General features: G+C 49.3%; 1 protein-coding gene across 3 annotated transcripts in view; it reads left to right on the top strand.

Annotated features, from left to right (window-relative positions):
• Positions 1–3,578: 3,578 nt before the first annotated feature.
• LARP1 (La ribonucleoprotein 1, translational regulator) overlaps positions 3,579–22,310 on the top strand; it is a 50,275-nt gene continuing 31,543 nt past the window's right edge. For all 3 annotated transcript variants that reach the window (XM_084883142.1, XM_084883141.1, XM_084883140.1), the window contains exon 1: positions 3,579–4,481. In XM_084883142.1, the coding sequence (XP_084739268.1) occupies positions 4,040–4,481 (442 nt within the window). In that variant the 5' untranslated portion in view covers positions 3,579–4,039. The remainder of the gene's footprint in view (positions 4,482–22,310) is intronic.

Below are 22,310 nucleotides of genomic sequence, written 5' to 3'. Positions count from 1 at the left end.
TTTCCCCTCTTTCTTCCACTCTCACTAAAAATCAATGGAAAAATATCCCCTGGCAAGGATTAACAATGAAAAGAGTCTCTCTTTTTTAAAAATTTTTATTAAGGTATTATATGTGTATATACCATACCAATCTCCCCCCCCCCCCTCCCCGTCTCTCTCTTTTTAAAAAAATATATATTTTATTGATTTTTTTTTTTTTTTATAAAGAGGAAGGGAGAGGGATAGAGAGTTAGAAACATTGATGAAAGAAAAACATCAATTAGCTGTCTCCTGCATACACCCTACTGGGGATGTGTCTGCAACCAAGGTACATGCCTTTGACCAGAATTGAACCTGGGACCCTTCAGTCTGCAGACCAACACTCTATCCACTGAGCCAAACTGGTTAGGGCAAGAGCCTCTCTCTCTCTCTCTCTCTCTCTCTCTCTCTCTCTCTCTCTCTCTCTCTCATCTCTTACAGCCTCAATGTCTCATTTCCTCTGGCCCCAGTTTGCCCATGTGTAAAATGACACATGGTGCTTAGAAGCCCCTTTCTAGGGCAGGTGAGGCCCAAGATGTGTAGATCCCAATGCCGCTCCAGCCTCTACACAGAGGTCCTGGCAATACTTGTTCAGCTGATTTACTGCTGAGGGGTGTGAACTGGTGACTTGTCCACACAGAGCTTTGGTCCCCTCATGAACTATAATATAAGGGGGGCATCTTTCCCTCTCTTTCTCCAATTATAGGAATGCTAGAGGCTCAGTGCACGAATTTTCATGCACTCCGTGGAGGGGGGCGGGGTCAGCCCAGCCTGTGTCCTCTCACAGTCTGGGAGCCCTGGGGGGATGTCTGACTGTGGCTGAGGCCCGCTCCCTGCAGGCTCAGCACTGCTGTGGAGGCAGGATAGGATCCCACCACCACCGCCGCACACCAGCCTTCAGCTTGCCTTGTGGCTGAGTGGCACTCCCCTATGGGAGCACACCGCCCCCCCATTCCCCCTCCGCAGCCACCTCCTGTTGCCATCCCCTCCCTCTGACCGCTAGCACCTGCCTTGGCTGGCCTGGCACAGCCTGCTTGCCCTGCACCCCTGTCCTGCTCCTATTCGGTCGATTTGCATATTAGGCTTTTATTATATAGGATTGGAAAGAATAACCAACCATGACCATTATGTCCCATATTAACAAAGTTTAGAGAGGGCATCATGTAAAGAACCTCTTCAGAAATTATTTATCAATAAATACAATAAAAATTATGCAACCCAGTGGCATTTTTTTATTTTTATTTTTTATTTTATTGATTTTGTACAGAGAGGAAGGGAGAGAGATAGAGAGTTAGAAACATCGATGAGAGAGAGTCATCGATCAGCTGCCTCTTGCATACCCCCTACTGGGGATATGCCCGCAACCAAGGTACATGCCCTTGACCGGAATCGAACCCGGGACCTTTCAGTCTCCAAGCCGACGCTCTATCCATTGAGCCAAACTGGTCCCCGCGGCATTTTATCTTCTGATTAAAGGTATATATAATGCAATTATGAAAAAAATGTGCTTAAATTCACTGAGATATCGTTAATCATTACCTTCTTTAGTACTTCTTTTTTTTTTTTTTTTTTAAGGGTAAAGAATTATAAATTTATTAGGTGATCTAGAAAACCAGATGGCTGAGCCCCCAAATGGTACCAGCCTTTAGTACCTCTTTTGAAACACTGGCCTCAGACTCTATAATTTACATAGCTCTCTGATTTATACACTGAGTGGCCAGATTATTAAGATCTCTGAATGCATAATTGGCCACTCAGTGTATATCCTATATAATAAGAGGCTAATATGCAACTTATCCCCTAGGCCAGGAGTTCCACCAACCGACACACCGGCCAACCACCCATGTCCATTCCCCCTGGCCAGGCTGGCTGGACCCCACCCATGCACGAATTCATGCACCGGGCCTATAATATATACTGAGTTGACTTGACTCCTCACAAAAGCTCAGAGGGTAGAAGCAAGACAGGTATTATGTGCCCCCATTTTTTCCACCAGCAAGGTGGACCCAAGGAAGTATGAAGAGTTGGCCACCTTGCAGAGTTCAAGTTACGGAAGAGTTGGGATTAGACTTCAGATTGTCCCCACCCGCACCTCTCCTGAGTAGTCCTGGTTACAATGGCCCTACAACCAGCCTTGCCCTGTGGGGCAGTTGCAAGAAGCTTTTCAACAAGCAGGTTGTGAGTTCTAACTGTCTGGGAGACGGCCAGCATTTCCAGGCTGCTGTCTCTTGAGCAGGTGGGATCACAGCCTGATCACAGTCAGAGGCCAGAACTTCTCCAAGCGAAGTGTGGGACCACCTGGTGGCTAAGTACCTAAGGAGTCTTATTAGACATGCAGATTTCTGGGTTCAATCCCAGGTAGGCCTGATTCCAAATGCTTTGGAATCTGTGTTCAAAAATTTCCCTTATGGTCCAAACTAAAGTAGCTGAAATAGTCTAACCTATTACTGTAGTCATTATTATCTTCACAGATACTAGACAAGAAGTTGTTTATCACATACTTTTATTGTCACTTTCTCCACCTTAAATGTACATTCCATGAGGATAGGGAGTTTGCTAGCCTGGTTTATTGCTAAACCTGGGTTTCCTAGAACCCAAAGGCCCCCACAGTACGAGGTGTGTAAATATTTATTGAAACGAGTGTGCACTGAAGTTTGAAACCAGTCATACACCACGCCTTCGTTGTACAATAGGGAAACTGAGGCCCAATGAATTAATGACTGCTGCAGAGGCCATATAAGGGCCAGAATAAAATCTCAGAACTCAGGAGTCGCAATCACAAGTTGGTTTAACTCTGCCCAAAGCAATTAAAAAAAAAAAAAATGAAACCCACTTGAAAGAAAAGACATTTCCGGCCCTTTCGGGAGTTTGGCCAGGTTGGGGGCGGCTGGTGATTCAATTCCCACTTCCTAGGCGCCCCAAACCTTCGTCTGAGGCTTCAGGACCTGCCTTCCGCACCCGGGGTCAAACACACCTCCGTGTCCGCAGGGTCGGCGGGACCAGAGCACGGACCGTGGAGGTGAGGGCGGCTCGCCCAAGGTCACCCGGGAGGGGTCAGGGTGCCAGGGAACCTGCGGCCTCCGCGCGTCTTTGGGGTAGAGGAGGGGCACCAGCCCTCCCCCCTTATCATCCTGTAAATCGATGGTGACGTTAATAGTTCCTTCCCCCGAACCCGGAGCACCCAACCCAAAAAGCGTCAGCAGGCCAGGCCAGCCGCGTGGCCGGCTTCCATGTGCTCCACCTGCGGCTGCTCTCAGGCGTTGGCCCTTTAAGACACCTCCCCTTTTCCCCCGCCCCCCTCCCAGGTCTCCTTTCCAGCCTCTCTCCTGACCCCCCCCTTCCGAATTGCATCAGGCACGTGCTCGCCCCCGTCGGGTCTGAGCACCCCGCACCCCCAAGCCTGGGAGGTGCTCCGAGGACTCGGAGGCGAGGGGCGGGGCCGGGGGCGGGCCCGCGAGGCCGTGCGCGCGCGCTCCCGCCGCCTCCGCCGCCCGCCCGGCGCCCGGGATCGGCCCCAGCGGGCGCGCCCCCGCCGCGCCGTCCCGCCCCTCGCCCGCCGCGTCGCGAGGCGCGCGCCCGCCCGCCGCCTGCCGCGGATCGCGTGGTCGGCTCGGCTCGCCGCGCCTCTCCCCCGTCCGTCCATATTGCTGCAGCCCCCGAGCCGGGAAGCTCGGGCCGCCCCGGCGGCGGGGGGGAGGGAGGGACAGCACGAGAAGCCTGCCAGGCTCCGGGGGGCGCCTCGCGAGGAACGGGCGGGGGGGGACGCGCGCCAAGGAGGCCTGGACTGCAGAGTGGGGGGCCTTCCCTCCCCCCCCCCCCGCCCCGCCAGCGGGCCTCGGATCTACGGCGGCTGCATCCGACCGGGAGGGAGGCCGCGCCTAGCGTGAACCCCGACCCTTCTCCGCAGAGACCGGGGCCCAGCGCCCCGGAGGAAGGCGTCGCGGGCGCCCCGGGAGCCGAGTTCGAGGCGGGGGAGGCCGCCTCCGGCGCGCCCGGCTTCTCCGGGGGGGCGGGCGCGCAGATGGCCACTCAGGTGGAGCCGCTGCTGCCGGGAGGCGCTCCGCTGCTGCAGGCCGAGGAGCACGGGGGGCTGGTGAGGAAGAAGCCGCCGCCGCCGCCGGCGCCCGAGGGCCAGGGCGAGCCCGGCGCGAACGACGTCGGCGGGGGAGAGCCGGACGGCGGCGGCCGGAGACCGCGGCCCCCCTGCGCCAAGCCGCCCAAGGAGGGCGGCGGGCAGCCGGAGCGCGAGAGCCCGCGGCCGCCTCCGCCCCCCGGCGCCGAGGGCCTGGCCTTCAGCGACGGGGAGGAGGGCGGCGGAGAGCCGGGCGCCGGCGGAGGAGCGGCCGGAGCCGCGGGCGCCGGGCGCCGGGACTTCGTGGAGGCCCCTCCGCCCAAGGTGAACCCGTGGACCAAGAACGCGCTGCCGCCGGTGCTGGCCGCCGTGAACGGACAGTCTCTCCCAGGTGGGTCTCCCGCTCGCCGGCCCGGGTGCGGGGGCCTCTTCCGGGGACACGGGCGTCCCCTCCCCCAGAGGCCTCTGGGGTCCGCCGCTGGTCGCAGTGACTAGGGATTTTTTTTTTTTTTTTTTTATTGCTTCCTGGCTAATTCGGGACGCCGAGCCCCCCTCCCCCCCAGGCGCACTCGGGGAGCCGGCCCCGCAGGAGGGCCCAGCCTCCGGGCCGCAGCGGTTAGTGGGCAGCGGCGTGGCCCGGGCCTACCTCGCCAGGAGCGGGCGGCGCTGGTTTCGGGGAAGAGGGTTCCCCCCCGCCGCGTGGTCTGAGGGGGACGGTTTCCAGCCCCGGCCTCTGCCTCGGGGAGCCCCTTCGCCCCGCTCCGCCCCACGCTCCCCGCTTTGGCAGCAGCGCCGCGAGCCCCGCGTTGTAAAGGTCCAATGAGCCCGTGTCACGGGCGGCAGGAGGGCCGGCGACGAGCCCACGGGCTCGGGGTGTAAAAGTTAACTTTTGTTCCCGGGCGCACGGCGTCCGGCGGTCGGATCGCCATCGGTGACGGGCTGCGGGGTCGGTTACGGAGAGAATGGGGAGAAGGAGGAAACCCAGCGTGTCATTGAAGCCGGGGGTTTCCCTCCTCCATCCCGGGGGCCTTCCGCCTTGAGAGGGAGCCGGGTGGCCGGGGTGCGGGGAGCCCGGGGAAGGGGTTTGGGCGGAAAAGGCGAGGCGGGTGAGGGGGCCTGCGCGCACGCGGGCCGCGGGGAGGGAGTGGCCGCGCCGGGCCGGGCGGCCGGGTGACAGTTGGGCGCCATGCGCCGCCGCCGCCAGCCCCGCGGGCCGCTCGCGGCCGCCCGGCCTGTGCGTTCGGCGCCCGGCGCGGCGCGGGGGGTGGGCGGCGGGTTCCGGCCGGGGGCGCGGTCGGGAGGGTGCGGGGGCGCGGGTGTGAGTGCGCGGCCCCCCTTCCCTCCCGGCATTCCTCCGCGGCCCGGGCAACGTGGTGCCTTCCCGCGCGGGGAGCCGCATGTGGCCGCCGGCCGGCGCTCGCTCGTCCTCCCTGCCTCCCTCCCTCCCTCGGCTTTTTGGGTCCTTTGGGGCCAGGCCCCCGGGGAGGTGGAGGTGGAGGTTCAGGGAATCCTGGAGGAGCGGTGTCAGCGTGGGGAGAGAGGCGGCGCTAACATGGAGGAGGCTCGCCTGGGCCTCCCGTTGCCGAGAATAGACCGGCGTCTGGGTCTGGGAGCACACACACCCTCTCCGCTCCCTCTGCCGAGCTGGCGCGCAGGGGCGTAATGCAGAGTCTGGATGTCTTGGTTTTGGGTCCCTTTGAAGTTGGCCAGTATCAAAACCCCATTGTAGAGCTAGAAGGGTGGCCTGTGGCCGCGGCTCCAGTGCCGGTTCAGAACTCCTCCCCTTGCAGTCACTGGCTGAGGCCGACTGGTTTAAACCATCAGAATGGGGAAAGTTGTAGGGATCTTCATGCCTTCACATGCAAGGGAGTTAGAATCACTGGTAGTCCTAGAAAAACAACAACAACAAAAAACAGAACAGTTAATTCTGAAAATGGGGTGTTGCAATTTTTATTTCTTTTAAGGTTGCTTCATTTGGAGGAGGGGACATTTGGGGTTTACTAAAGTACCTCAAACCGTGCTCTCTTCCTTCTGCCCTTCCCCCCCTTTCCCTGCCAGAGCTCTATTATGCAAAGGGCAGTGCTGAAACTTCCATTTTCTTGCATATCCCTCCTGATCCACCTACAGAGGGAGGGAAGGCAACTTTAAGACACTCTTTGGTCCTTCCCCTCTTTAAATTCAAAGGGGTATAATCATCCCAGGAGAGAGCACTCCTCAGAAGTTTAAATGGGGCTACTCACCCTGGCGGCTGCTGCTTCTGCTTAGCCAATGGTGAACCTGCCCTGTGGGTTTTAAATCAGCCATGACATCAGGTGGTGGTGTATGCCTGAGCTGGTATTTTGTGCAAGTCCAGGGCCCTTGATAGGGTGCGTCACTGGGGTTATTGGTCGTGGGAAGAAGACAGTTTGGCTGACATCTCTCACCTTTTCCTCCAAGTGGAGAAGACAACTTGCTGTAGTTAAGTGCCCACAACAAAATTCTGAGTCAGGTAGATTTGCTCGGTGCTTGTTTTTCTGAAATCTTAAGGCAAAAAAAAGTGTCTTGTTTACTGGTTGGTTTTGGAATAGTCTCTGACAGACTAACTGAATTAATTTATTAAATTCTGTTAAAGCTTGTAGCTAGGGCTCAGATGCTTTATGAAGGAGAATTTTGTGATTGGCATGTCTGGTAAGGTTAGATGGGCCTTTCTTTGGATTCTACATAGAAGTCTACGTAAGGCCTTTTTCACCCCTGATTTTATTTGCAGTTTGGACAAGTTTAAATGTGACACCAGTGGAGTGGCAGTGTAGTCTTGGGAATTTTGCGTTCTGTGATGCATGCCTTTGGGAGTCTACCGAAATGAGTCCCTCATAAGCAGGCTAAAGGCTTTCCAAAGCTTGCTGCAAATGCCTATTTTTAGCTCTCCTTTTGGCTCAGATGCTGGTGTTTTAGTTCTTTAAGGGACACGTGCAGTAACTAGTAATGAAAGGTATTTTTCGATATTCCCCCCTTATTTGTGGGTTTCTCTTTTCTGGCTTAAGCTTCTATGTCTTATATTTGTTGTTTCAAATCTTGGGATTTCCATTTTGGCTTTTTATGTTTCCATCCCCTAGAATATTTTGGGAAAAAAATAATATATATGTACATATATGTGTATACACACACACACATTTATATTTATCCAAGCCACAACTCTTCAAGTAACTAACACAGGATGTCTTAGTTAAAAGCAGCAAAAGTTCTGGGGTCAAAACTGCATGGGTTCAAATACCAGCTCTTAACCATTTCTAGCTGTGCCTCCTTGGACAATAAGTTCCATAACCTTTCTGTGCCTCAGCTTTCCCATTTGTGTACTAGGGATTAAATCATGATTTATCTGCTTCTTGGGGCTGTTGTGAGCATTCACCGTGATAATGTGTAAAGCATTTACTTAGCCCAGTGCCTGTCCTGTAGCTGTTATACCATGTCTGGGAGATTGAGACTATGGGACTTTCTGGGACTTTTTCTGGGTCTCCATGTTCTCCGCTTGTAAGAAGAGGGAGTTGGAGAACACAGCATGATATGGATAATCTTAAATGTTGGTTACCCAAAAAATTGGCTATTTCGGCTTTGGAATGTGGTGTGATGACTTTTTAAAATAAGTTTTAACTTGTTAATTTGCCTTTCATTAAGATTATCTTTTGGGAGAGTGCACATGTGCTCTCAGGGCTGTGGGGAAAAGGCCATTGAGACTTTGAGAATGTATCATCATCACTAGAAGCCTCCACTCACCCCAGTGTGGGACTCAGTGGGTTGGTTTTGTAGCACATTTAACTTTAACCAATGCTGCAGTCTTTTTCTTGATTTCTCTTTAAAGGAAAGTCAGGGCAGAGTCTAAGACTTGAGTGTTAATGTTCTGGGCATCACTTTTTTCTGTGTCCCTTTGGAGTATAGATAACTGACGGTACAAAATAAAAAAGGGTTATATAATCTTGGCTAACCCATGACAACCCCAGGGACCCTCTGCCCTACTGAACTGGCCTCAAATAAACCTCCCATTCTCTTTCTTTACTTTCCTCTCTGAGTTTGGGCCCTTCCTCATGTCTCCCACACCATTTCAGTAGGTAGGGCATCTGCATTTCTGTCTGAAGACCTCCCTCATAGCCTCAGACCTACTTCAGCCCCTGGTTCCCACCATAGAAGTAGACTGGATGCAAGTAAGAGCTTTGCCTGGATTCATATAGTCTGCACTTTTGAGCTCCACCTGCTGCTGCTTTTCCTTTATTGAGATATAATTGCCATATAATATTATTAGTTTCAGTTGTGCAATGTAATGATTCTATATTTGTATATATCCAGTTTTGCATTTAAGTTGCTGTGCAATCCTGGGTGAATTAGTCTCTCTGAGCTACTGATACTCTCAAAATGAGAAAATGATAACTATTTCAAAAGATCATGAGAATTAAAGAAGGTGATATTAATAAAGCCCTTAGCATAGTGTCAAGCAGAGTATCTGTTAAGTGCTACTTACTTAATAATTGCAGTTTTAATTTTTTTTTAGTAATAAATGATGGTTATTAGTATTTGTTCCACTTCTGATCTGTTCATGACCTGCATTTTGGAAACCAGCAACCCATGCTTTCTCCGTTTCTGTAAAAAGAAAGAATTGGGTTAAGTCTAAATGTCGGAGTTGTTGGGTTTTTGTAGTTTTTTGGTATCAAAAACACTTTTTAAATAAAACCTCCCCCCACAAAAGAAAGAAACCAATGCAGAGCCCCCCCCCCCCCTTTTTTTTTTCTTCTTTTAAACGTGTGTGTTTATACCTCCTGTAGTGGAAAAAACTCCAGTTTTGAATCCAAACTCAGGGCTGCAGTGACTCTTGCTTCAGGAACCTGGGCTGTTCACTTGGGGGTGATATCAAACATTGTGGAAAACCAGACCTTATGTGCCTTACAATGTTATAGTAGAAAATACACAGCACTGTCTGTAGAAATCTTCCCCTCCCTAAGTAAAAATTGAACCTAGACCCAACAGAACCATAGATCTGTGGGGCTAGAGAAACACATTGATTGACTGTGAGGTAGCAGTTATCGGACTCCTGAATGTGTGGAATTCTACAGCACAGATAATTTTATCAGTCAGTAAGTGGCATTTTAATAAAGGGAACTGTTGCAGATGAAAAGAGTTGAAACATCAGATACACTGTGTGGATCTTGTTTGGATCCCAATTCAAACAAACCAGTTATAAAACAGTTCTTTTGGCTAAGAACTGCTGCGGTAGCCTAGGTAAATGAGGACTTCACCTCTTTTCCTGTAGTTCAAATCACTTTCTCCTTTTCTAAAGAATGCACCCAATTAGGAAAGAGGTAGGGGAAGGTCTTCACCTGCTCTCAGGCCCCCTCCTTTTGGGCAGGGAGTTTGAGTTTTACCCCAGCTGGGCGGTGTGTGCCTGATAGGAAGGAAGAGTTTAGGGGTGGTTAGGAGGTGGTTCCAGGCCCTTGGGAGCTAGTGGGTACTTTCATCTTTCTTGAACCCTGACTCTCCCAAGAGGCAGAGTCTCTTGGCTGACCCACTGCATTTGCAATGGGGACTGGCAAGAGTGTTTTATAGCTGTTACTCAGCTCAGCACTGTTTCCCTCCCTTTGGGAGGTGGGTAGGGAGAGGAGGCGGAGCCCTGTCCGAAACCACAAAAACCTCTTTAAAATGGAGAGCTTGGCAGATGGGAGTGCCCCTGTTTGCAAAATCCAAGACAAGCTCAAAGGAGGTAATTAGTGTTTTGGGACCTCAAGAGGGCTCACAGGTGCCTCAGTCTGGGCTCCCAAACCTCCCTGGCTGGTCCACAGTGACCTAAGGGAGTGGCCAGGAGAGAGGACAGCCTTACTTCGCTGGGGGTTCATGATAGGAAACAAGTTTTGGTAGTCTGGCTGGTGAAAATACAGGAAACAGTGGGGCAAAGGGGGTAAGTGATGGAATTTAATTCAGAACATGGGCAGAATACTTCTCTCTGCTCTCACCTAGTGACCTTAGCTTGCCTCTTTGTTTTTTTATTCACAGAATGGAACTAACACTTATGCTGAGGTTCTTTTGAGAATCAAATTGATAGTGAGTATTGGGGAGCTCAGTTCAGAAGTTAAAATGTCCCATACAAGCCCTGGCTAGTGTGGCTCAGTTGGTTGGAGCATCATCCTCTAGTACACCAAAAAGTGTTGAGTTTGCCCTAGCCGGTTTGGCTGCAGATTGAAGGGTCCTGTGTTTGATTTCAGTCAAGGGCACATACCTGGGTTGCGAGCTTGATTCCTGGTTAGGGGAGTGCAGGAGACAGTCGACCAGTGATTCTCTCTCATCATTGATATTTCTCTCTCCTCTCCCTTCTTCTCTGAAATCAATAAAATATATATATATTTAAAAACCAAAACAAAAGTGTTAAGTTCAGTTCCCAATTAAGGCAAATACCAAGGTTATTGGTTCCATCTCCAGTTGTGCACGTGGAAGGCAACAGATCTATCCCTCCTCCCCTTCCTCTTCCTCCTCCCTCTCTTCTCCTTTTCTCCCTTCCTCTCTAAAATCAATAAAAAGTAAAATGTTCCACACATGTAAGTGATTTATATTCCAGAAGATGCATTCCCAAGCTAGGTATATCTAGTTTGAGGTCATCACCTGTTCCGAGAGGTTATCCAAGCCTTTCCTAAATAAGGATGGATAATCAGGAGCTATCTTTTCAAGAAGCTTTATTTGTAATAGGTACCAGAACCAAGTGGCCAACTTGTGACATAGCTTAGGGGATCTCAGGGAGTTTTTCAGAATCAGGACAGTCTCAAAGAGATACCTTTTTTTGGCTGCCCCTTTGGTTTGGATTATTTAGCAAAGTCCTGGTGGGGTGGGTGGGCAGTGAGGATTGGAGACCTTAATTGATGAATTTTGTGCAGCTTGATGTATGAATGTTATGTATGGTGAAGGGCTCCCCAATCTCAGATTGGGGTACTGTTGGGACATTCAATGACTCCTCCATCAAAAGCCTTGTTTATAGGGTACTCTGTAATAAATAACCTTCTAAAATTGTCCTCCAAACATAATGCTATTCAAGGCAGCCTTTTCTCTTCCCTGCTTTAAGTAAAGTGGCTGGGGGTCTCAGTTCCACCCCCTACACTCAGCTCCACTTTAGGCAAAACCCAAACCAGGCTACTCTTACATCCATGTAATTGGTCTCTTTCCCTCATATTGCTGTTAATATACAGAAGAAAAGCAAAGAAACACAACCCAAAGTGGCAGAAAGACATTGAAGATGGACTGGGAGGGTTTCTGTACATAGCACCGAGCCCATCTCTCACTGTTCCTAAGCACCACAATGTGGGCTCCTTGCTGCAGGACTGTTACCCGCGGGCCCCCTCCCCCCCGTGATTCTTCAATTACACACACACACCAACTATAGAGTTGCATGACAGCCCAGGGCAGGATCAGGAGAGTGGCTCTAAGAAGTAGAATGGGCCACCTGGTGGCTGAATCGCCCACCTGGTTTGTGTATGGTTTTTGCTTTCCTTGTCACACTTAGCTTATTGAAGCTTCTGAAAACCCCAAGGTTAATAATGGTGGTATCATATTTAACCATTTACTGGGTGCTTTCCATGTTCTGTCCCATGTAATCTTAGCAGGTGAGCTTTTTATGCCTACTTCACAGATAAGGAAAGTGAGGCTCAGGAGTGGTTAACATGTTAAGTGCCAAGACTGTTTTGTCTTCCTTTCTGTTTAGCCCGTGATACCCGAATTTACCAATACGCTGGCAGCCAGAGACTGACAGGTCCAAACGGAAAGTATAGTGTCAGTCACCGGTGACTGACATGGCGCTTAACGTGATTTCTTAGACTAAGCCTTGGGCTCATCCTTGACCGCTTCTCTATCATCTCACATCTAATTTACATCCCTTTGGCTCCCCAAAAAACCTGTATCCAAAACTAAATGCTTCTTACAACCTTTTCTGTTGCCAGCCTGGTCCACACAGCATTGCTTTCCCACCTAGATTTTTAGCAGCCTCCTAACTGGTCTGTCACTCTTGCTCAAAACACTCTTAAGGCATATTATTATAGGGGAATAAAATCAGAGGCCTCAGCATTCCTATATAATAAAAAGGTAATACATAAATTTACCCTCACGCCGTCAAACAAGATGGCCACCCCTATATGGTCAAAGATGGCCAGCAGGGGAGGGTAGTTGTGGGCGGTCAGGCCAGCAGGGGAGGGCTGTTAGGGGTGTCCAGACCAGCAGGGGAGGGCAGTTGAGGGGTGGCACCAGGCCAGCAGGGGAGTGGTTAGAGGGTGACTGGGCTTGCAGGCAGGTGAATGGTTGGGAGACAGCTTCCCGGATTGTGAGAATGGTGTCCGGATTGTGAGAGGGATGTCTGACTGCCAGGCATCCCCTGAGGGGTCCTAGGTTGGAGAGAGTGCAGCCTGGGCTGAGGGACACACACCCCAGTGCACTAATTTTGTGCACTGGGCCTAGTATCCTATAAGTCTGCTTGATCTGGCTCTCCATACCATCATTCTCCCAAGCTCTGACACCCTCCCTCCACCCCCAACTTTTACCTCCCAACTACCTTGCTTTCCCTGAGGCACATTCTCCTGCTTTATGGCTTTTGTTCTGGAATGCTCTTCCCCCTAGATAGCCACATGGCTCACACCCTCACTTTCTCTGGTTCCTGTTCATATATCAGTGTGATGGAGAGGTCTTCCCAGACCTCCCTATGTAAACAGCACACTGCCACCTCTTACTCTGCAGCCCCTCTCTCTTACCCTGCTTCAGCTTCCTTCTTAGCTATTATCACCATTGGGTCAGAGACTTTGATATTTGACTACTGCTGTATTCTCAGCACCTACAACATACCAAGCACAATAGTAGGCAGCTATTTAATTAGAGAATGAATGGATGAATCTCACACTTTAAAGCAGCATTCAGCACATTTTGAGTCGCCTACAGATGCCAAAGTGAATAATAAAAGTCTGTGTTGGCAAGGAACATGCACTCGTGACCCGGTATGGAAGGTACTGTGTAAGGAAGGTATGGGGTTCTTTAGGGGTGCAGCAGGGGCACCCAACCAATGAAGGTCAGAGAAGTCTTTCTGGAGGAAGCAGTGACTAAGCTGAAATGGGAAGGATGGGCAGGAGTTACCTAAGAGAAGGCCTGGAAAGCTCATTCTTGGTAGAGGAAAGGCCCTGGGGTTCAGGGAACTGAGTAATTCCCTGTGGTTGTAATGCAAATGATTGGGAAGGTAAAATCTGATTTGAACAGGAAGGTAGTTGAGAGTCATTGAAGATTTTAAGTGGCATAGTCAGATATTTTCTTTTGAAAGATTACTCTGGCCATGTGGCAAAGACTCTTAATTTAAGAATTAGATGGCTTGGAGTTTCCTTTCTGATCCTTTGAGGCAGTCTTCCCAGATTATAAAAGCGAACAGGCTTCCAAGTCATCCTGAATTGTAGGACTTGGGCAATTATCAGCTGTCATTCTTGGGTAGGGAGCGGCTATGGTTTATGGGATTTCTCTGACCTTTTAGAGGGCCAGATTAGTTGTAATTCATCTCAGTTGCTAGAAGAAAGAAGCACAGTTGCTGAACTGGCGTAGGCTGAGCTCATGCTTGAGCTTAGAGCCTCCAGTCTGCTTATGCCTGCTGTAGAGGGCTAGGCAGGAAGAGGAGGTGGCCCTGGAAGCAGTGGCAGGGAGACAGGCTTCCAGGTGGCAGTCCCCACCTCCACCAGGGGAGACACCTGTGTGGCAGGACTCCATAGCTCGGCTGCCTGCTACCAGTCCCTGCAGTTTGGCCCTGCAGGTTCTTATACAGGTAGCAATGTATACAAGGTCTCCGTCTCCTTCCCATCCGAGCACCTCCCCTAACTGAATTCAGCTGTCGTAGTGATTTCCCGAGAAACGATAGTTAGGCTTCTGCAGCTCTGTGTCCAGTTGTCAACTCTGTTCCTATTGCTTTGGCTTCAAGGAGGTTGGGTTTACTTCCCCTCCTTTCAGAGAAGGAGTATAGAGCTGAAAGGGATTCTGAATGTCATTAAATCTAAACCTCTCACAGTTTAGGTACTAAAGGCCCAGAAAGGAAATAGGAGTTGTTCAAAATCAGTTCAAAGCAAGGCTGAGACTTGAACCCAAGTATCTGGGCTCCCACTCCAGTTCTATTTACACTCCACCTCTGGAGAAAAAGACAGAATGGGATACTAGAACATGAACTTTGAACTGTCAACCCAGTCACTTACCAACTGAGTGCCTGTGGTGTAACTTCTGGCTTCAGTAAATGGAATTATATGTAGTTACCCACATAGTGAGATCATTGTTGAAAGTGAGCTAAGTGAATATGATTGCTTAGCTGGAGCCTGGCAAGAAATAAGTAAAAAGTGATAACTATTAAGAGTATTGATGGTGTGGGTTTTTTTTGTTTTGTTTTGAGACCTGAATTTGACCCAGGTCTTCAGTTTGTAACAAAGGTAGGTGCTAAAGCCAACTTCTCTGGCTTCCTGGGTCCTTTGCCTGATTCCTCTGTTTGGTCCTGAGCCTACCCAGGAAGGAAGGTAGACCCTGCCCTGGGCTGTCAATGCAACTCCAAAGTGGAGGGCAATTGAAGAATCCTTGGGGGTACAGTCCTGCAGTGAGGAGCCTGCATTGTGGTGCTTAGGAATGCCCCGGTTATAGGATGTTAGTGAGATGGGCTCAGTGCTTTGTATGGAAACCCTCCCAGTCCATCTTCGATGTCTTTCTGCCACTTTGGGTTGTGTTTCTTTGCTTTTCTTCTGTATATAAACAGCAATATGAGGGAAAGAGACCAATTACATGGAGGTAAGAGTAGCCTGGTTTGGGTTTTGCCTAAAGTGGAGCTGAGTGAAGGGGGTGGAATTTAGATATGGTGAGAGCAAGGTTGGGTGTGGGAGACAGGGTGCTACTTCTAGGTAATGTGGGAGGGAGACAGGAAATTAGGAATATACAGAGGGGGTGGCTCACTGGGACACATGCACATTTCTAGGAGGGAACGGTTGAGAGAACGAGGGTTATTTTGTCCAGAGAATCAAAGCATGGGGTGGGTAGAAATGCCTGTTCTGAAATAAAGCATTTGAGTAGACCTGCTTAATATAGCCCTACGGGTGAAGGTCTTGGAGGTAGAACATTAGTAAGTAGGTTTTGGCTCTGTCTTTAAGGTCCCTTCCAGCTCAGACACCCTGTTAGGTATGAGACCAGCTAAGGCAGATATTACTGTGTCTTGGCTCGAAAGGGGAAAGGCCCTGGCTAGAGGCCTTGTGTATCATGGTCCTGCTTTTGGAGCATTGGAACTAACTGGAGCATTACATTTTCTTTGGGGTCCACAGTCATGGAGAGAGACTTCTTCAAAGCAGACTGCTCCTCACACAATGGTTGGTGTGGGCCTTGTAAAGGAGGTGCGGGGAGAGGAGTGGAGAATCTGGGCAGGAAAATGAGACCAACCTTCTAGTCCCAGGTGTTTGACTCACTTGCTAAGATGTGTTGGGTGATTTACTGAACCTTTTTAGACTTCCTTTCTCTTCACTGAAAATGAGGGTGATTGAGTCAGACCTTTCAAGGTCCTTTCCCACTAGGATTAAGTTTGATATATCAATTGGAGATCAAGACTGCAGTTGATGAGGAAAATTTCATCTAACTGGGATTGTTTTCCCCACCCAATTGCACTGGCTTTAGAGTGTCATCCCCAAGAGTTTGGCCAAGGCTATGGGATTCTTCTACCTAGGCATGGGGCAGGCTGACCTAGGCTTCTAGAAAATGCTGGACTAAGATGGGCTGCCCCAAAAGGTTGTGGGTGCCCTCAGAGGTGTGGAGACAGTGGTGGCTCATCTCTTAGCAGTAATATTATTGAGAAGATTCTGACATATCCTGTACATGGTTAAGTTGGGTGGTTGCTGAGACCCACCTCTGGCTCTGTGGTTTAGAACCTAGGTCGGGAGGAGGCCAGGGCCAAAGTATTAACTGTCTCAGTAGAAGGGAAGTTGACCCATCTCCAGAAACAGAATTCAGAGACCTCAGGCTTATCTAGAGAACCATCAGGGCTTGAGCTTACCCTTTGTGTGAAAGGAAGTAACTTGACTGCCACCAAAGGGAAAGTCATTCATCTCACATTTATTTAAATTACCTACTAAGTGTTAGACCATGGCATTCTGATGGGAACAAGACTGAAGGAGCCTGCCTTTGTAGTTTACATTCTAATGGGGAGACACAGTAAACCAGCTAGGTTATCACTGCCAAGCAAATCCCCCCAAAAGATAGTACAACCATTTTATTCATTGATTTGTGGGTCAGCATTTGGACAGGGCTCAGCCAAGTGATTATTTTCTTACATAGCAGTGGTAAAGGTGGTGGTGTCCTGATCTGTAAAGTCCACCACAGCTTCACTCACATGTTTGGTACCTTGGCATGGATGGCTGAAAGGTTGATTTCAGTGCCCAGCATGGTGATTTCGTGTAGTAGTACTACATATGGCTTAGGGCTCTCAGAGGGTGTTTCAAGAGATGAGTAAATTCCGTCAGTATCCTTGAGATCCTGGGCCTGCACACTGGCACAGCATCACTTTTACCATATGATGTTGATAGAGGTTACAGATCCTGCAGAGTGAAGGTCAGGGGACATGGGTCCTGCCTTTCCACAGAAGAGTCTATTTGCAGCCACCTTTAATGCTACATGGCAGTTTCTGATAGTGGTAAAGTGCTTTGTGAAAGAAAGGCATTGTAACAGAAAAGTGTGGGGATGGAAGTGGAAGTGGGCTTGACTGGGGCAGCCTCTATCAAGGTGTCAGGGAATAATGCCCTAAGGGTGAGCCAAGATGGGGAGCCTGGTGATGAGCATTCTAGCCTAGAGTGACATTAAGTTCTAGGTGATAATGAGTTTAGAGTTCTCCAAGAAACATAAAGGCCTGTGTGAGAGAGAGGTGAGGGGCTCAAAAAAGCAGAAAAGCAAGAGGCTTTTGGAGGCCAGCTTAGGAAGTTTGGGTCCTGTTCTGAAAATAGTGAGAGAGGTGGCATGATCTTGTTTCTTCAGGAATACTCTGTTCTGTTGAGATTGAACTGGGGTTGGGGCAGCAGGAGGCCAGGTTGGAAGCAGGGGAACCTCGTTGGAAAGAGATGAAAGGAATGGATGATGGCATAGTGACTTGGGTCTGATTTTTTTTTTTTTTTTTTTTTTTTTTTTAAGCTCTTTCCCCCCTGAGACTAAGCCACTTGAAGATGAAGTTTTCTGGTTGCTATTTCTTACTTCGGCTCTTAAACTGTCCAGAAGCTTAGTTTGTGGAACTGTGCCTATTAATCAGAAGGGTGGCCTGAGGCAGGCAGAAGTTTATTCTCCAGGTTCTCGGTCTCATGGCCCCAGAGCTAGGGAAGTTGGTGTTTCTTTGCCTAGACCAACTTTCCCAGGCCTGTCCCAGGCTCCATGCCCTAGCATGGAGGTGGAGTGAGGGTGTGAATGAATAGTATGGGGGCACCAGCAGGAGCTGAACAAAGATGGTGGAACACCTGGGCGTGGGTAATGAGCCTCACCTGACCTTTTTATGCCATAGTTTTCTATTCCTGACTTCTTGTCAGAAAGTGTGCTGGCTTTTTTATTTCAAGTCAGATCTTTAGGGTGGGCAAGCTGGGGGAGTTGAGTGGTCAGCACAAGTTGCCTGAGGTGAAAGTTTGGGGATCCAAATTCTGATTTCAGCCCGCTCTCTCATTTCTTTTGACCAGGTCTTTGTTTTTCACAACTTGTGTGCTCCTGGGTACAGTTGCTCATCCATTGCTAGTGTGCCATTATCATGTCCCTGGCTTAGCCAAGTGTCCTAGAATCTATCTCAGAGGTAGCTTGCCTTGTAGCTTGCCCCTTGAGGGCAGATGTTCTAGGGAGTCAGGCAAGACTGCATCAAGACTCTCCACTTCTCATGTAATTATCAAACTTCTGAGCCACCACTCACACCTTATTCATTTATTGGTTCATTTTCACTACACCCCTATGGGATATAGCCATAGTTGTGATCCTCAATTTACAGAGGAGAAAACAGGTGTTCAGAGAGGTTTAGTAATTTGCTCAAGGCTGAACAGTAGTTGGTAAATAGCTGGGATTCCAGACAATAGCAAACTGCCTTTAGATTTCCTGCCTTACTTGTTATCTGGCTTTGTATTCTCCCAGACTACAGAAGAATACAAACCCCAACCAGAAAAGTCTCACATAAACCTTTAGACAGCCGGAATCTCTGGGTCACTGGTGGCCCAGCCTAGAGGTCCCAGCTCTGCTCCTTTGACCACTGTGAGTGGGTATGAGCCGGGCCCTGGCCTCTCATCCCCCAGAAATGTCCCTTCCTCTTCACTTCTGTTAGGCCTGTGCAGCCTGCTGGAAAGAGCCACACTGATCTTGTGGTTTCTCAGGAGTGGCCTCCAGGCCAATGTGAGGGGTTTGGGAGTGGTTCTGGGTTACCAAAGCAGGGTGGAAACACTATTGTGTGTTGGGCCTTTTAACTTCTTTTGAAGGGGAAATATTTTCAACTTATTAAAACAACACCAATTCATTGTAGAAGATGTCCAAGTATGTTTTTACAAAGAGAACAAATCTCTATAATCTCTCCCTCCAACTACCATTAATACTGTGAAGCAGCTATATCCTTTTAGACCAGTGCTGCCTAATAGAAATACAGTGCAAGCCACATGTGTAATTTCAAATTTTTTGGTAGCCATATTTTTAAAAGACAGGTGAAACCCTTTCTATATAATAAAAGGCTAATATGCAAATCAACCAAATGGTGTAACAATTGCTTGCTATGACACACACTGACTACCAGGGGGCAGATGCTCAATGCAGAAGCTGCAATCTGGTGGTCAGTGTGCTCCCACATGGGGAGAGCTGCTCATCCACAAGCTGGGCTCTCACGGGGAGTGGGCCTAAGTCAAGCCGTCAGTTGGACATCCCCCAAGGGCTCCCAGACTGCTAGAGAGCGCAGACCAGGCTGAGGGACTCCCTCTCCATCCCCACCCCCTGAGTGCATGAATTTCATGCACTGGGCCTCTAGTTTAAATATAACAGATATAAAAATTGTTAGTGAAATCACACGCAAATTGTCCCCACGAGCGGGAATTCCGCTGACCAAGAGTTAGACGTGTGCTGACCACTAGGGGGTGTTGTGGAACATGGTGGACATCAGCAACGCAGCACTGTAGGCCCCAATGAGAGGGGGATCACATTGGGATGGTGGAGCAGGTGAGTGGGTAGCCAAGGCGGGTGCGAATGGTGGCCCCTATTGCCCCACAGATCGGCCCTGACCACCAGCCAGGCTTAGGGACCCTGTCCGTGCACCAGGCCTCTAGGATTTCATATTCTTTGTGACACGTCTATAAAATCTACTCTTTTACACTTAAAGCACTTCTCAGTTCGGACTAGCCACATTAAAAGACTGTGTGGGTACACACACACACACGTATATGTACACACATATTTTGAAAATATGGGATCATACTTTGTGAGCTATTTATTTTTTCCCCTACTTAGAAACGTGCTGCCCAGCCAGAGTGGCTTGGTTGGTTGAACATCGTCTTGTACACCAAAAGGTTGCTGGTTCAATTCCCAGTCAGGGCACATACCTGGATTGCGTATTTAATCCCTAATTGGGAAACATGTCAAGCAACCAAGCAATGTTTCTTCTCTCCTTTCCTCTCTCTAAATAAGCATGTCCTTGGGTGAGGATTTAAAAACAAGAGGGAAAGAAGCACAGGCTTCTAAGGGCACTTACCTTGTAACCTTAAAGCAGCCTTGGGGAAAAAAGTCGTGCTTTCCTGAGAAAGATGAAGGAGCTGGCCAGTGCTACTTCCCTGGGAGTGCAGGCTCAGACACCCAGCTCTGGTGCTGTGAGGACTGTGCTCCTTCACTCCCCCTTGTAGGCTGTTGATCGAGACCCCTGAGCCCAGTCCAGAATTCACATGTCGCATGTGTCCATGCCCCCACACATACCACTTTGCAAAGGGAAGCAGGCCCACATAGGGAAAGCTCCTAATGGAGGCTGCCATTTTGGGATGCAGTGTTTAAAACAAGCACTCCTCTCCTGATGCTCAGTTCAGTGCTCTTCCCATCACATTCAGCTGCCGTCCAAGAGCTTACTCTTGGGTTTGCAAGTAGCCAAGGTACAAAGAAGAAACCAGTGGAGGTGGGCAAAGGCCTCCACATGGGTTTGTCCTGGGTTGCCCCTAAGTCCACCAGATGTTCTTATTCATCAATCCCTTGGGTTGAAAGAGTTGGTACTACCTTTGGGATAACCCCCCAAGACTTCAGAAGAGTTTACAAAACACTTTCATATCTCAGTGCCCTTGAGGTGGGTTGTAATAGGTTCCCTTTTATGGAGAAAGTTCTCCATAGGCTTTTGGAGATAAAGGGACCTGCCCAGTGTCAGAGTTAAAAACTGGCTGAGCCACTTCTCTCCCCACCTCCCCCTTTAAAGCATAAGAGAAAAAGTCAGAGTAAAAAGAAGATAAACATCAGTCTTTCTTTTTCTTTTCTTTTTTTTAAAAAAAAATATTTTATTGATTTTACACAGAGAGGAATTGAGAGGGACAGAGAGTTAGAAACGTCGATGAGAGGGAAACATCGACCAGCTGCCTCCTGCACATCCGCCACTGGGGATGTGCCCGCAACCAAGGTACATGCCCTTGACTGGAATCGAACCTGGGACCCTTCAGTCCACAGGCCGATGCTCTATCCACTGAGCCAAACTGGTTCCGGCAAGCATCAGTCTTTCAATCAGGGTATTGCAAGGGAGATACTTAGCATAGTGACAAATAGTACTAAGGGCTCAGTAGTAGCTTCATAAAGGTTTCAAAAAGATGTTTAACTCTGTTGGACTTTCTCTCCAGGAGCTGTAGACACAGCAGTTCGTCCATTGTGTGGGAGGCCCTCTTGCTGAGCATGGGAAAAGGGTTGTAAGAACATTGGCAGCTTGGGGATACCAGGCTGCAAAAGTTCCCCACTGGCTGTAGCTTGGCTTGTAGCTGCTCTAGGATATTCTCTGACATTCCAGGCTTTCTGGTCCCTCCTGACTTGAATCATCACTGGCATTTCCCTTTGAGGTGGCAGCTCCTGAGATCCGCCAGAATCCAAAGGAGCTTTGGAAGCCATCTGGTTGCTTCTCATTTTATAGGAAATCGAGATTGTCTCTTAGCCAAAGTCTCCTAGGTAGCACCAAGGAGTTCGTGATGCCCATGCTAGGTCTCACTTCATTCCACCCTTTTCCTTCAAGGAGAAAGAAACAGGAGCCCCTTTGAGTGACAGTGCTGCAGGCATATAGACTAAAAGAGAACTTGGCCTGGCAGAACAAGCTCCAAGGCAGGGCAGGCCCAGTGTCGCTCCTGGCCCTCTAGACACAAGCCTTCAGCTCTCTTCCCCCTTCTACCCCACTCCCTCCATACCCACTGGGCCAGCCATTGACCCACCCTAAAAAGGCTTCTCCAAATGGAGAAGGTGTTGCGGGAAATGCTCTAAATTTTCTGGAAGCCGGCCCTCCCTCCCACTATTCTGCCTTACTGATGAGCTGCTCAAAATGGTTTTGGGAGAGGTGGGGGCACTAAACAGACATCCAGAACTAGGTATGTAATAGGGGTGGAAAAATCTGTCAGTGGCCTTAATGAGATATTGGAGACATCTATATACTTCAGAAATAATAGCTAACAAGTATTGAGTGCTTACTATGTGGGAGGCACTTTTCAAGCACTTTAAATGATCCAGTCATTTAATTCTACAATCCATTAGTTTAGAAACGTTCCTATTTACAGAAACCCAGGCCACCAATGTAGAAGTAGCAGAGCCTGGACCTTAATCATTGCACCACTCAGCTGCTGGATGTGTAGTTGAGTGATGCAGGCTGACCTTGGGAAAGTAGACTGTTTTCCTGTCTTCCAGTCCAGTGCTCTTTTTACAGAGGCATCTGTTCCATAATTCTCACTTGTGTTTGCATCTTGTTCTTCTTGGGCCTTGCCTTAATCCCTCTGGAAGACCCTGGACCTAAGTTTACAGACCTTGCCTGAGATGAGGACAGATTGGGTCCTGGAGGGAAAATTAGCAATGAACCTACCAACACCATGTCAGCTTTCATATTGGCTACTAGTTTCATGACTGGAACCTGGGCAATCTTACCCACTCTATGTACTCACAGTACACATGTGGGTTAAATAGTTGAGATGATGAGCATTTTCAGTCATTGCCAAACTGCAAATATAAATATGTTTGTAGCTGCATCCTTTCTGCC

Source organism: Pipistrellus hanaki (assembly GCF_964339955.1).
Source record: "Pipistrellus hanaki genome assembly, chromosome: 5".
In the NCBI taxonomy this organism is placed as follows: Eukaryota; Metazoa; Chordata; class Mammalia; order Chiroptera; family Vespertilionidae; genus Pipistrellus; species Pipistrellus hanaki.
The sequence above is the reverse complement of the archived record's forward strand: the minus strand, read 5'-3'. Positions and strand labels throughout refer to the sequence as shown.